The sequence below is a fragment of the Dryobates pubescens genome, chromosome 2 (assembly GCF_014839835.1).
Source record: "Dryobates pubescens isolate bDryPub1 chromosome 2, bDryPub1.pri, whole genome shotgun sequence".
Classification (NCBI taxonomy): domain Eukaryota; kingdom Metazoa; phylum Chordata; class Aves; order Piciformes; family Picidae; genus Dryobates; species Dryobates pubescens.
The window spans coordinates 3684108-3698979 of record NC_071613.1 but is presented as its reverse complement, the minus strand read 5'-3'; the positions used below and the strand labels follow the sequence as shown (position 1 = coordinate 3698979).

At 44.2% G+C, this 14872-nt stretch overlaps 1 protein-coding gene across 2 annotated transcripts in view; it reads right to left on the bottom strand.

Annotated features, from left to right (window-relative positions):
* RPS6KC1 (ribosomal protein S6 kinase C1) overlaps nt 1-14872 on the bottom strand; it is a 124213-nt gene that overhangs the window by 92962 nt on the left and 16379 nt on the right. For both annotated transcript variants that reach the window (XM_054169363.1, XM_009897507.2), the window contains 3 exons: nt 8060-8175; nt 5979-6072; nt 728-787 (listed from right to left, as the gene is read on the bottom strand). In XM_054169363.1, coding sequence (XP_054025338.1) covers nt 728-787; nt 5979-6072; nt 8060-8175 — 270 coding nt within the window. The remainder of the gene's footprint in view (nt 1-727; nt 788-5978; nt 6073-8059; nt 8176-14872) is intronic.

The following is a 14872-nucleotide window of genomic DNA, read 5'->3' as shown; positions in this document are numbered from 1 at the left end:
TTCCAGCAACTCAACATCTTTCCTAAACTGAGGGGCCCAGAACTGGACACAGGACTCAAGGTGTGGCCTAACCAGTGCTGAGCACAGGGCACAATGACTTCCCTGCTCCTGCTGGCCACACCGTTTATGATGCAGGCCAGGATGCCATTGGCCCTCTTGGCTGCCTGGGCACAATGCAGGCTCATGTTCAGTCTACCATTGACCAGTATCCCCAGGTCCCTCTCTGCCTGGCCGCTCTCCAACCACTCTGTCCCCAGCCTGTAGCTCTGCATGGGGTTGCTGTGGCTAATGTGCAGAACCCGGCACTTGGATGTGTTAAATCTCATGCCATTGGATTCTGCCCATCTGTCCAGCCTGTCAAGGTCCCTCTGCAGCTTATGAATCATGCAGCACTCTAACTCACATATACCATGTACAGCCTCCTTTCACTGCTAAAACATGGCAAAATGAATTACCTTGCACTTCTTTCACTGAAATTTCAGCTAGCACAGTTTATTTCACATTTGCCATAACCTAGAAGTATGTTTATTTACTGCAAGGCGGCCCTCACTAACTGCACCACAGTAACTTAGCAGAGTCATTTGGGAATAAATGGCAAGGATATTTCACACATGCAGCATTTTCATTCTGTCAGGATTTTCATCCACAAAAAAGCACTGACTCACAATGATGAGTTTCTGATAATTAAAATTCCACAAGTGTAATGGAAGCAACTTCTGAATCTCACCTCCGCATTCCGACTGGCTCGTAAGTGTCACATCATCAAGCCCACTTAAATCCTTTCGAACTGAAAAGGACAAGAATGACAAAAATGTTTCTGATATCCTTTTATACAAGATTAGATGTTCAGTTGCCATAAAAAAAGGAAGTGCATGACCCCTACTACAGGTAAGAGTATATAATATGAAACTGCTCTTAACTGGCTATCAAAAAACATCCATTTCCTGACTCACCCTTCCAATTGTGACAGTGGTATTAGATTTGCCATTTTTCAGTGCCTCTGAGGTTAAAAAACAAAACATGAGTGCTGGCTTTGGGGTGGCTAAATCAAACCTCAGCATTCCAACTCCCCTAATAACAATAGCTGCAGCACTTCAATCCCTGTCCCTCGCTGCTCCAAGGATTTACGGGTAAGCGAGACTTAAAACGGGGGTTCGTTCAAAGCTGGGACCCACACACCAAGAAAATAAATAACTAAGTAAAAAGAAGCCAGCTTTCAGTCTCAAAAATGTCATTCCAGAACAGTACCCTGCATGAGACATATGGAGCAAGCCACGAATTTGGCAGTGCCACCTGGATATCAAGTAGCAGTTTGTTTTATCACCTTGGCACATGTACCCACTGAGGCAATAAAACAGGCAACAAGGTCAAGACATTCAGTTGTTTGCACACAGAGAAAGTAAATCCTGAGGTAAACCCTTGTGTCTGTTTTCTTCTGTGGCATCAACAGAGTGAAGAGTTTATCCATATTACCAGGTAAAATGTTCTGACTTCAAACAGTAAGTAGCAGTAGCAAGGAGCTGAATCAAAGGCAACTAGCTCAAGGTTTACCTTTGATTTTGCAACTGTGTTTGGATGGAGTTTACAGTTTATGGAGGAGGAGTAAGAAAGTACTGTAGAAATACTGCTTCTTTAAATGCAAGAAGTCCCTTCAATGTGAGTGAAAGGGAAAAGACATGAAGGAGAAATTACTAGCCACTCTTTGAAAAGCAAGGGATGAGGCTACCTAGCGACAGGAGACCACTTGAGCTAAGGGGGTGCAGGCCATCCAGACTAGACGAGTAAGAGTACATCCACACAGCAGATTTCAGACAAATGCAAGTTCCCCTCCTTACAGTACAAACAAAACCACATTTGCTCTCCTCCTGCAACCAACCTGGACCAGAAGCTTTATGAAAATAGCTAGGACAGCCCAGAGCCTGAGCTAATAAACTCTCCTTCGGGTGAGATTTAGAGCCCAGATCTGGCAAAACACAGCCACAGTCATTGGAATTCCAGTCAGCCTAACGGGTAGACCCTGAAGCTTATTGCTGGTAAGATAATGTGAACATGGTAGAACAAAAGGGGGAGGGGGGGAGGGAATAAAAAATTAACCAAACATGAGCTTCCCAGTACATTTCTCTACAGAATTTAGCAATTGGTACAGAAAGACTTTTGGAGAGAGAGTTGGACATTTGAACATTATCCCATTCCCAGAGAGGAAGACAGAGTGACTGTTTGTCAGGAATACTAGATGAGTATAATGATGCTGAAATGAAATATAAATTCCTGTACTTTTCTCTGCCTAGTGTGATTTCATTTGGTATATGAGGACTAAGTGACATTTCTAAAACTTGCTGGAAAGCCTGGGCAACCTGGCCTCTGGAAAAGCAACCACCAACAGAACCAGAGGACACAGACTCAAGCTGCACCAGGGGAAGTTTAGGCTGGATGTTACAAAGAAGTTCTTCCCAGAAAGAGAGATTGGCCATTGGAATGTGCTGCCCAGGGAGGTGGTGGAGTCACCATCACTGGAGGTGTTTAGGAAGAGACTGGATGGGGCACTTGGTGCCATGGTTTAGTTGATTATATGGTGCTGGGTGATAGGTTGGATGTGATGATCTCAAAGGTCTCTTCCAACCTGGCTAATTCTATTCTGTTCTGTGAAAGCATGACTGCCAAACTGCTTTTACAAGCAAGATATTTACTGCTTATTTTGGTACAAACACATTTCGAATGCCACCAGTTTGCCTCTTCTACCACTAACGTGCACAGCTTCTGCAAAATGAACTTTGTCTGAAAAGAACAGATAAAAAGTGAGAAAACACAACACACCCTCATAATCAAACACCAGCAGCTAGTAAGGAATGGGTTTGATACTTGTTTCTACAACAGCTTGAAGGAACGGTGCTCACGTGGAAGCCCTTGAATGCACACAAAAACTAACAGGGTGAGCTAACCACCGTTAACCACCGCAATCAAGACTGGGACAAATTAGACGCAGGCAGGATGCCCTGAGGAGAGGCAGGGAGATAATTCAGAGTCGAGTACTGCCAGTGCCATCTAGAGGCCTTAAAGACAGATGTTTCCTGTTCCTAGTACCACCGGGCCCAAAATCTGGTTTCAAACATAAGACGGTAAGAGCTGGAAGACACTTAGCGGGGTCAGAAAATGTAACTCCCCAGAAGTCACATTCAGCATCTGGAAATCTTGCACTTCAGAGTTGTTACAAGTATTTCCTAGAAGTACTCCAGCCAATACAGAAGAAGGGTATCAAAGAATCTTTCTATTCTTTTTTTGCTTTTCGCTATTTCATCTCACATAAAGGAAGTGGTTTTCTTCTTCCTCAAAATGAGGCCTTTATGTGAATAAAGAGGAGAGACATTCACATTAAGCATTAGAGAAGCACTTTGTTTTCTTTTACAAGGCACAGTATAAAGTGACTGCATTGTCAGGGTCTGGAATGTTGAATTTCACAGAAACAGGGCCCTTTTCAAATTAGTTACCAGTATTTGTCATAACTCCCCTCTGTAATTAAAAAGCTCTATACCTCTCCTTTCACAGCACAAACAAAAAATACTGTGGAGGCACTAGTTTGTTAACATAGAAGATACTACAAACTAAAATGCAGAATTCAGTGCCCATGTGGAATGCATTCTACAACTAACCACAAAGTTGTTGACACAGAGAGATCCCAGTGGCAAGTCGGACAGCCCCAAGCGAAAAAATACACCAGCCAGGCACTCGCTACTAGAAAACACAAGCAGCTCTTGTTACTCATGAAGAGTTTTACCAAAGCAAGTTCTATTCCAGAAAGAATAGAATAGACCAGACCAGACCAGACCAGGTTGGAAGAGACCTTCAAGATCATCGCATCCAACCTATCATCCAACACCACCCAACCAACTAAACCATGCAACCAAGCACCCTATCAAGTCTCCTCCTGAACACCTCCAGTGATGGTGACTCCACCACCTCCTCGGGCAGCACATTCCAATGGGCAATCACTCTCTCTGTGTAAAACTTCCTCCTAACCTCCAGCCTAAACCTCCCCTGGCACAGCTTGAGACTGTGTCCTCTTGTTCTGGTGCTGGTTGCCTGGGAGAAGAGATCAACCTCTGCCGGTCTACAACCCCCGTTCAGGTAGTTGTAGACAGCAATAAGGTCACCCCTGAGTCTCCTCTTCTCCAGGCTAAGCAACCCCAGCTCCCTCAGTCTCTCCTCATAGGGCTTGTGTTCCAAGCCCCTCACCAACTTTGTTGCCCTTCTCTGGACACACTCCAGCAAGTCAACATCCTTCCTAAACTCAGGAGCCCAGAACTGGACACAGTACTCGAGGTGTGGCCTAACCCAGTACAGGGGCAGAAGACCAGAGTAAACTACATAGCTAAGAAAATAAAACAAGCACTCCCAAATAAGCTTAACACATCTTTGTGCAACACTGTGTACAATTTATACAGGAGCGTAAAACAGTTCCACAGGAAAATTCTAGGGATTGGAAAATAAACTCTGGAAAGTCACAAGGACCCAAGCATAACTCAGAAATACATAAATACCTACAAGGTTGCATGGTAGATGGAATGGTGCTTAAGCCAGCTCAGGCTGCAGAGGCAGGCATGCCAGAAGTCACAGCACGGTATTGATTCGGGCTGACAGACCCTACCTTATATGTGTACTACTACTTTGTGCAAGTGAAGGGCCACTACAATTAATGAACACATGGTAACCAAGCCAGCATGGACATCTTTACACTCTGGCAAGAAGATGTAACCATAGAAAAAAGGACACAGCCTCCACTGGCACAGCACAACCACAAATCTTCAGCAAGTTAAAGGAAGGGGCTTCCAGTTGAACCAGAGCACACGCTGGCTCTAACACACAACCACTAAAACTTCCAAGAATAGGGAGTTCATTTCAGCATTTTTTTTCTCAAGAGAATTAAACAACTGGCTTTCAACTCCAGCCCTGCAGCAGGCTTTAACATTCACCACTACCAAATGCTTGATCCAGAAGACAAACTTTTAAAATGCAATACCAACTCTCTCTGGATTTTACCAAGCATGATGACACCCAGAGCATGAACAGCTGAATGACAACCCTCTGAAATGAACAGGGCAGCTCAAATCTTAGACTTTTTTTTGTGTTTAATGCTGTCATCTTTGTATTTGTAGATCAACCTCAAAATAGTTTTTAAGTTCTCTGTGCATCTTAACATCTTGAGACTTGGGGTCATGATGAATAGTGAACATTACTACACTGTTTGCCCAGCCTTTTGGAAGCAAGCAGGACTATGTATCTTTTAAACCAGGGAGTTCATAGAATCAATAAGGTTGGAAAAGACCTCAGAGATCAAGTCCAACCTGTCACCCAACACCTCATGACGAACTAAACCATGGCTTCAAGTGCCACATCCAATCCCCCCTGAATACCTCCAGGGACGGTGACTCCACCACCTCCCTGGGCAGCACATTCCAATGGCCAATCTCTCTTTCTGGGAAGAACTTTCTCCTCACCTCGAGCCTAAACTTCCCCTGGTGCAGCTTGAGACTGTGTCCTCTTGTTCTGGTGCTGGTTGCCTGGGGGAAGAGACCAACCCCTACCTGGCTACAAACTCCCTTTGGGTAGGTGTAGACAGCAGTAAGGTCTCCCCCGAGCCGCCTCTTCTTCAGGCTAAACAACCCCAGCTCCCTCAACCTCTCCTCATAGGGCTTGTGCTTGAGACAGCAACTAAGAGCAGCTCTTTTTGAGCAACAGAGCACAAGGGCTTCTAGAATGGACTAGACAAATTCCCAGAAAACTTTGTTACAAGTAAATCTCCAGCAGCGTGGACATTGCTCTGCTGAGCTCAACTTCTTTTTGTTAGTCCCAGCTCCTGCATTTCTGTAACACCAAGCAAATGGCAACTGGATGACAATGCTCCTACAAATATGGCACATGCCATTTACTTGTTGCTTCAAAGCAGGTGACACTAGAAGATTACATGAGCAAAGAAAGCAAACCTTCAGAGCTGCAGTCAGACAGGTTGTCAGTCAGAGAGTCAGACAGAGGCTCAACAGGACCGATCAGTTCAGACCCATCATGCACCTCCCCACCCTGCAAAGAAAGGAGAAAAGGAATTATTCAGCTGCTCTGCTCCATGGAAAGTCTCAGTATATAGAAGTGACAGTCAAAATCAAAACCTCCTATACCAGTGAGTGCTACATTACTTTAGCATTAAGGCACTTAATTGAACTGTTTTAGCTTGCAAAATTAAACATGAATTTTGATTAGGCCAAGTCTGGTTGCCACAGACTGCCTAGGTGTCTAAACAGGCAGCCTACTGCAGCCTCAGAGTCCTGAACCACACAGGCTGCAGCACATCTGTCTGCAAACCCTTGAGTTAAACAAGGAGAGAACAGCATCACTCCTGCTCTCTTGCAGTACATGCAATTTGTACCCTTCAGTGGTGTTCCCAAGCTCAGCAGGTCCCTCACTCAGGAGTGTTTGTCATCAAACTAATGTCCCACCTATAACCTGCTATCTTGAGTTCAGTCACAGTCAAGACCAGACAAACAGAGCAGACAAGGCCATCCCAGCATACAAGGGGAACATTATTCCCTCCAAAGCCTGAAGGGAATCAAAGGTAAATGAAGTAACAACAGGAACAATTAATTGCACTAGAAACCACCCAAATGTTCGGGGTTTTTTTTAAGTTCTGCTTTACATCAGGTGTACACTTCCCACACCAGTTAATGAAGACTGCACCATCTTCACAGCAGTGTTGCAAATGGGCATTGCTAATCTGCCTTGAAATAGTCCACTGCATTTTCACACCGCCCAGCCTTGCTTTTCCCAGAGGCTATATTCCATAGGTACACCCAACACTCCCTCCAGCTGTTTCTAAGGCTTCATTGTCCAAGTCTCTCTTTCTCCATGGCTATTTGCACAAAAATGTGAAAAGGAACACAACTACCTAAGAGCACAGCTAGAGTCTGATCAAAACCTAAGGCAATCTGACAGGAACACATGACACAACATCAGCTAACAAATAAGCCTAAATCATGACATTTGCATAGCTCCTCTTGTAGGTAGATATACTTGCTCCTACAAAAATTAATGTCTTTCTAATTTTATTTACTTTCCCCTACAAAAATGAATGTCTTTCTAGTTTTATTCCTTCCCCTTGCAAAACCAGACGGTGCCCGTTGGGAAGCTAAAACTAACACTTTTGCTAAGCATAGAAGGGAGCTCTGAAGAAATAACCCAAACCACAGAGGTATTCCTGAAGAACTGAAAAAGTGTAAATGCAAATAAACTGAAAATTAAAATACTCCATCTCCCCCTCACTGTTGCCACCAAAGCTTAAAAGTCAATTGTTTTAAATATTTAACAAGAATTCTGCAATAGCTGCATGATGAAAACGAGTGAAGACTCTCAAGCTTCACTGTAACTGTGCTCTGCATTTCCTTAAGTCCTGAGAGTTACCATCATGTCCACATGTAAATTTTTATGCCTACATGATTGCATAATGTTGGACTAAGCTACTGAAAATAAAGAGGTTTGAAGGAACTGTTGAAAATTGGCTGCTTTTAGAGGAACCAAAGAGGAAGTCAGGGTCCATGTATTGCCCTAAAATCTGGTTTGGAGAGTGGTTTTCACACCATCATACAAGCAGCACAACTCACTAGTTAAAGGCAAAATTTGTAGCAACAGACCTCACTCCAAAACAGGCCATAAGAAAACAGCCTAGCCAGTCACCCTTCCTTTTGTTTGAAACTATAAATGTCCACATAAAATACCACAGGGGGGGACAATATTTTTCTTATTTTCACCTGGATTTAACATCACAGGGGTTGGGTTTTTTTCATCATTCAATAACCAAAACTTCCAAAAGCCTTCCCCTGAAGTTCCTGTAAAACTTTCCACTTGGCAGAGGTGTGGGGCTTTTAAAAGCCACATTTCTAGGGAGAATGGAGAAGTCCCAGTCACTTCACAAAGCATGTCAGAGGAGCTCACTGTCGCTCCATAAAGCCAAGCAGAATCAGCACTACATTTGACTCATACAGGTAAGAAGCAAATATTTCTGCAAATGCTAACAAACCTTAAAAAACTCTTCAAGTTGTTTGCTGTTATAGAGAGCAGGGATATTGGCAGAAAACTGCAAGAGATCTTCAGCACATTGCCTCCTTTCTTCAATCACCGTTTCATCAAACCGCCCTGGAACAGACACAGAGATTGAATAGCTGGAGCAGCAACCACACATTTATTTTGCAGTAACAACTGTCATCAAACAAACAAACCCCACCAAAAAAAACCCACACACAAAACAACAAGACAAAAGCAACCTTCTGGAGACAATGCCCTGAGTCTATGAAAGTCAATCCAACGCTTCAGGAGGACATAGCAGATCTTCAAACTCATTTGTCCCTAGAGTCCCGTCTTCCGCAAGCCGCTCGGATGATGAAAGCTGGCAGCTGCAATAAGAATCCTTCACCCCCTCATCGTAAGAATATGTGAGGCAACACTCTTGATTAGCCAAGAGACACTAACGGATGTCCAGTGTTGTCTAACAACAAATGATACATGCACAATTTGACAATATGCCAGTCAGTGTCAGCCTTGATTACGGCCCAAATCCTGTAAGGAGCTGAGCAATCTTCACGTATTCTCAAGAACGGCGCACAACGTGAGCGGAGAGTAAGCAAAGAATTGCTAAAAGCCCCCAAACAGATCATCAATTCCAAGGTGCCATGTGTGGAAGAGACAAGATAGAGGGGAGATGGTGAAGCCCTGCTACCAGGCACTGAAACTTTTCTCTGAAGTAGCTCCATGCAGACAGAGTCTCATCTCCTGGATTCAAGAGGCAAGCAGAGCTGGGAAGCAGCTTATTTACCAAACTCTGTGATTCTTCTCTTCTCCCCTACCCAGCACCCAAGACGTTCCAATTAGAGGGGGAAAAAAACAGAGTTAAAAAAACAATCCAACAGTTCACTTGAAGAGATCTGCTTCTCCAGAGAAAACCCTTGGATTGCTACCTTAAATTCACATTCTTCACAATTGCACACAACTTATTTTAGCTTTTTGTATCAATATCACTTTGTTGTTGAAATAGTCCCAAGTTTACAAAAGGAAGAGGGTAGAGGTTAACAGTAATAATTGGAGCGGAATAGAACAGATACTGGAACAGCTCTACAGAGGACTGGGAAGATAAGTTCAAGAAACAGTATTGCTATAACAGCATGACCAGAAAAATAAGAACCACCTGTGACAGCTCTGTGGCATTAACCTTTGAAGAGGACAAAAGAAACACCGAACACAGAAGCAAAATTCATTTATACCAGGCCTAAGCAAAAAAATAATCCCATAAGAAAGTATCAAAGCCGGATTCTATCCTGAAATTCTTCAAGTAAATAGCTCCTGCCCATGTGGTACCAGAAAAAAAAAGAAAATAAAACTAGAAAGACACTCACATACTCACAAGATCACAAACAAAGCTTTTGTGGATTTGCCCACTAAAAGGAAAGCAAAGACATCGCTGGGCTAATTTTCAGCCGGAGCATTGCCGTGATTTGTTCACCCTTCCCTTTCAGCTACACAAGATTTAGCAGCCATACAAAAGAGCAAGCAACAAGCAAGCAGAAAGAAGGTAATTGCAATGCTGCCACGTTGGGTGGTAAGACTTGAATCAGGCTCTATTAAACTGATCATCAAACTTCTTACATCTTCAGAGCAACACTGGGGGTGCATTAGGGCTTTTATTCAATCCACACAAAACAGAACACGATGGGGGAAAAACAACTTCCCTCAAGCACAGCAGCACGGGCCAGTTAATTGGCCTATAAAATAACACCAACACAACAACAGAAAACCATTGCAAAGAAGTAAACACCTAACAAGGCCAGAAACAGGTAAACCTTTGCAAGAATGTAATTCCATACAGTATTATAGCTTGTTCCTCGGGGATCTTTACGTGCTCTACTTCATCAAACCAAATTAAACTTAATTTTCCTCATCCACAACTTGTCAGGACTTCCACTGTGCACCAGACAGATGAGGGCATTGATTCCATCATCAGTAAATTTGCAGATGACACCGAGCTGGGGGCAGGTGTTGATCTGCTGGAGGGTAGAGAAGCTTTGCAGAGGGACCTTGACAGGCTGGACAGATGGGCAGAGTCCAACAGTAGGAGATTTAACACATCAAAGTGCCGGGTTCTGCACATTGGCCACAGAACCCCACGCAGTGCTACAGGCTGGGGTCAGAGTGGCTGGAGAGCAGCCAGGTAGAGAGGGACCTGGGGGTGCTGGTTGATAGTAGGCTGAACATGAGCCTGCAGTGTGCCCAGGTGGCCAAGAAGGCCAATGGCATCCTGGCCTGCATCAGGAACAGTGTGGCCAGCAGGAGCAGGGAAGTCATTCTGCCCTGTACTCAGCACTGGTTAGGCCACACCTTGAGTCCTGTGTCCAGTTCTGGGCTCCTCAGGTTAGGAAAGATGTTGAGTTGCTGGAAAGTGTCCAGAGAAGGGCAACAAAGCTGGGGAGGGGTTTGGAACACAAGCCCTGTGAGGAGAGGCTGAGGGAGCTGGGGTTGCTTAGCCTGGAGAAGAGGAGGCTCAGGGGAGACCTTATTGCTCTCTACAACTACCTGAAGGGAGGTTGTAGACAGGCGGAGGTTGGACTCTTCTCTCAGGCAACCAGCACCAGAACAAGAGGACACAGTCTCAAGCTGCACCAGGGGAGGTTCAGACTGGATGTGAGGAGGAAATTCTACACAGAGAGGGTGATTGCCCATTGGAATGTGCTGCCTGGGGAGGTAGTGGATTCACCATCATTGGAGGTGTTTAGGAGGAGACTGGATGGGGTGCTTGGTGCCATGGTTTCGTTGATTAGGTGGTGTTGGACAATAAGGTGGATGCGATGATCTCGAAGGTCTCTTCCAACCTGGTTTATTCTATTCTGTTGTTCCAGACTGGACCAGGACCAGCACCATCATGCTGACCAGTGTTCACTGACTGTCCAGGCAGCTGCAGACTCCTGGGTGTGAGCCAAGCCCGTGGTGGCACCACAGCACACACACCCATCTTACTCAGCTGTCGCTTCGCAGACTTTGCAGGAACAATTACATTTGCAACTGCCTTCCCTCCCGAATTTAGCTGATACTAACCACATGAGTAAGAAGTTTGAATTCCTGTCAGAACAATTACATAAGCCTTGGGGGTTATTTAGGAAGTTGAGCTAAAAAAAATTAATAAAAAAAAAGTCTGGACAGAGCTGCTGAAACATGAGTCACCGTCACGTTTTGCAGCTCATCAGCATCGTGATACACTGTCAGGACAGCTACTTAAAGAACTTTGGGGGAAGGAAGAACATAATTCTGCCCATCTGGCACCCTGCTGACAGTTTCATTCTCTGCCTAACTCTTCTCTTCCTCTCCCTTTCTTTCATAGCTTCAAGCAACACTGTACTGCCCAACAGTTTCATCTTCATCCTTGTCATTCAGATGTTCAGAGGATACCTCTGACTATTCAGACATTTCTATTAGAAAGTCCTCCTGAACATGAGCCAGCAGTGTATCCAGGTGGCCAAGAAGGCCAGTGGCATCCTGGCCTGCATCAGGAATAGAGTGGCCAGCAGGAGCAGGGAAGTCATTCTGCCCCCATGCTCAGCACTGGTTAGGCCACACCTTGAGACCTGTGTCCAGTTCTGGACCCCTCAGTTTAGGAGAGATGCTGAGTTGCTGGAAGGTGTCCAGAAGAGGGCAACACAGCTGAGGAGGGGTCTGGAGCACAAACCCTATGAGGAGAGGCTGAGGGAGCTGGGGTTGCTCAGCCTGGAGAAGGAGGCTCAGGGGAGACCTTATTGCTCTCTACAACTCCCTGAAGGTTAGTTGTAGTCAGGGGGGGTTGGTCTCTTCTCCCATGCAAGCAGCACCAGAACAAGAGGACACAGTCTCAAGCTGTGCCAGGGGAGGTTTAGGCTGGATGCTAGGAAGAAGTTCTTCACAGAAAGAGAGTTGTTAGCCATTGGAATGTACTGCCCAGGGAGGTGGTGGAGTCACCATCACTGGATGTGTTTAAGATGAGACTGGATGGGGTGCTTGGTGCCATGGTTTAGTTGATTAGATGGTGTTGGGTGATAGGTTGGACTTGATGATCTCAAAATTCTTTTCCAACCTGGTTAATTCTATTCTATTCTAAATCAACATTGGGTCCAGAATTACTTAGATATCTTAGACACATGAAAACATCATTACAGGGATCATGTCCCTCCAGAGGTTTTCAGGAGAAGACTTGATGGGGTGCTTGGTGCCGTGGGTTAGTTGTTTGGGCGGTGTTGGATTGGTTGATGGGTTGGACGCGATGATCTTGAAGGTCTCTTCCAACCTGGTTTATTCTATGTATTCTATGAAGTGTCAGTTACAATCCTAGCCTACAAAGGGCATTAGCACAGTCCTGCTATTCCTTCAGCAATAAGCCATTCAAAATTTTTTATATGAATGAAAAACAAATGTAAATTCCTACAAAGAGAATGCTCAATTCATTTTGTTGGGCAGATCTGCATGAATGACCTAGCAAGGTTTGTGTTCTAACAGTTTCTCATAAGACCTCCAAATGCACATGACACTCAGCTCTTCCATACGCTATTCATTTGGTATTTTCAAATCCAAAAATCATCCTTATCTGAACTTTACAGTGTGAATCACCTTTCTGACTTATTGCTAGCAAGTTATCAATATCTGTGGGGAGGTTGTTTCTGTTGCAGGGAAGAGTATGCTTCTATACTAGAGTCCATTTCTATGGTTGGTAAAAGAAGTGCTGAGCATGTATCTATCAGTATCTTGGTAAAATGCCATCTATAGCCAACATACAAGAATACTTAATAGTGTCTAACAAAAAAGGTAGACTGAAAATACTGAATAAATACAAGAAATGGATATCAGCAGACAGAATTAACCAGGTCAGAAAAGACCTCAAAGATCATCAAGTCCAACCTATTACCCAACACCATCTAATCAAATAAACCATGGCACCAAGTGCCTCATCCAGTCTCCTCTTAAACATCCCAAGGGATGGGGACTCCACCACCTCCCTGGGCAGCACATCCCAATGGCTAACAACTCTCTCTGGGAAGAACTTTCTCCTCACCTCCAGCCTAAACTTCCCCTGGTGCAGCTTGAGACTGTGTCCTCTTGTTCTGGTGCTGGTTGCCTGGGAGAAAAGACCAACCCCCATCTGGCTACAACCTTCCTTCAGGTAGTTGTAGACAGCAATAAGATCTCCCCTGAGCCTCCTCTTCTCCATCTCCTGAAACTCTGAATGCTGAACTTGATTTGAGATTCTGCTCTGGTTCAATACTCCTACTACAAGTTCAACTGTCAGAACCATCAATGCTCTGTTTTTAAAAGTGCTCTCTGTAAAACCACACACATACATTATTTAAAGCATACATTTATATATTTACAAAAATAGAAATCATCAAGCTGCCAGCAACTACTGGCAAACTGAATGAGCAACTACTTTAAAAATTGCCACAAGTGGAACATCACCACAGGGAAGAAACATTGCAGAAATGCTCTATTAAAGCAGCCTGAAAACAAAAGAACTTCATAGAGATAGACCTTGCAGCTCACCTCTAACTGAGTGAGACTCCACACAAGTTTCTCAAAAACTTGAAAGGTACTAGGATTACATTTTTCCTCCAGTACAAAAAGAAAAACATACTAGGATTAATCTAAAAGTAAATTATTTAAACACACAGCATTGTGTAGTAAAAAAAGTCCTATGTAGAGAGTGTATGTGTATGTAAAAAAGCCCTATGAAGAGAGGCTGAGGGAGCTGGGGTTGTTTAGCCTGGAGAAGAGGAGGCTCAGAGGAGACCTTATTGCTGTCTCCCCTGAAGGGAGGTTGTAGACAGGCAGGAGCTGGTCTCTTCTCCCAGGCACCCAGCACCAGAACAAGAGGACACAGTCTCAAGCTGTGCCAGGGGAGGTTTAGGCTGGATGTTAGGAATAAGCTCTTCCCAGAAAGAGAGATTGGCCATTAGAATGTGCTGCCCAGGGAGGTGGTGGAGTCACCATCACTGGAGGTGTTTGGGAGGAGAGTTGATAGGGTGCTTGGTGCCATGGTTTAGTTCATTAGGTGGTGTTGGATGATGGGTTGGATGCGATGATCTCGAAGGTCTCTTCCAACCTGGCTTATTCTATTCTATTCTATTCTAAAATGTTATGCTTTATGTAGAAAAACAATCCTTAAATGGAAGAAGAGTCAGAAATCTCTGTTCCTTTCAGCTCTGTGCCAATAATTTTGAACTCATTTTTACATTGAGCCACAGAAGGAATAGAGGAAAGAAGAGGCAATCTGATTCAAATGCAATGGGTTTTCTTGTTGGTTTAGTTTTAATTTCAAAGAGGTTCTGTTAAAATATCCAGGCTGAATATTTCTGTAGATTTCCTTCTCTTACCACATACACTGAACTCACTTTTGTTCACCAAACACAATAGAAGGAGGATGTCTTTCCACAGATAGTTCACTTATTTCTTTCCTGGCTTATGCAGCTAGTGTAAAAACAACTGACTCGCATTTCTGGCAATTAAGCATTAGTTAAGATATTAAAAGCTCATATTCTCTTCCACTCCAATTTTCTTTTTTATCCCCCTTTCCTGCCCTATGAATAGCTAAGCATAGCTTCTAACTAAAATTACAGGAGAACATCTGTCATCATCATAAAGAATGCTTATCCTAAACATGTAGAAAACTGCTAAGAAATGGTGGGGGGGGTCACTTTTTTCCATGTCAACGCATGACAAAAAACATACTGGATGATAAGATATGCTAAAACAAGCGTGGTGCGGGGTGAAAAATAACAGAAAGGAGGAGGAGAGGGAGAAGAGGAGGAGGAGGAGGAGGAGGGGAGGA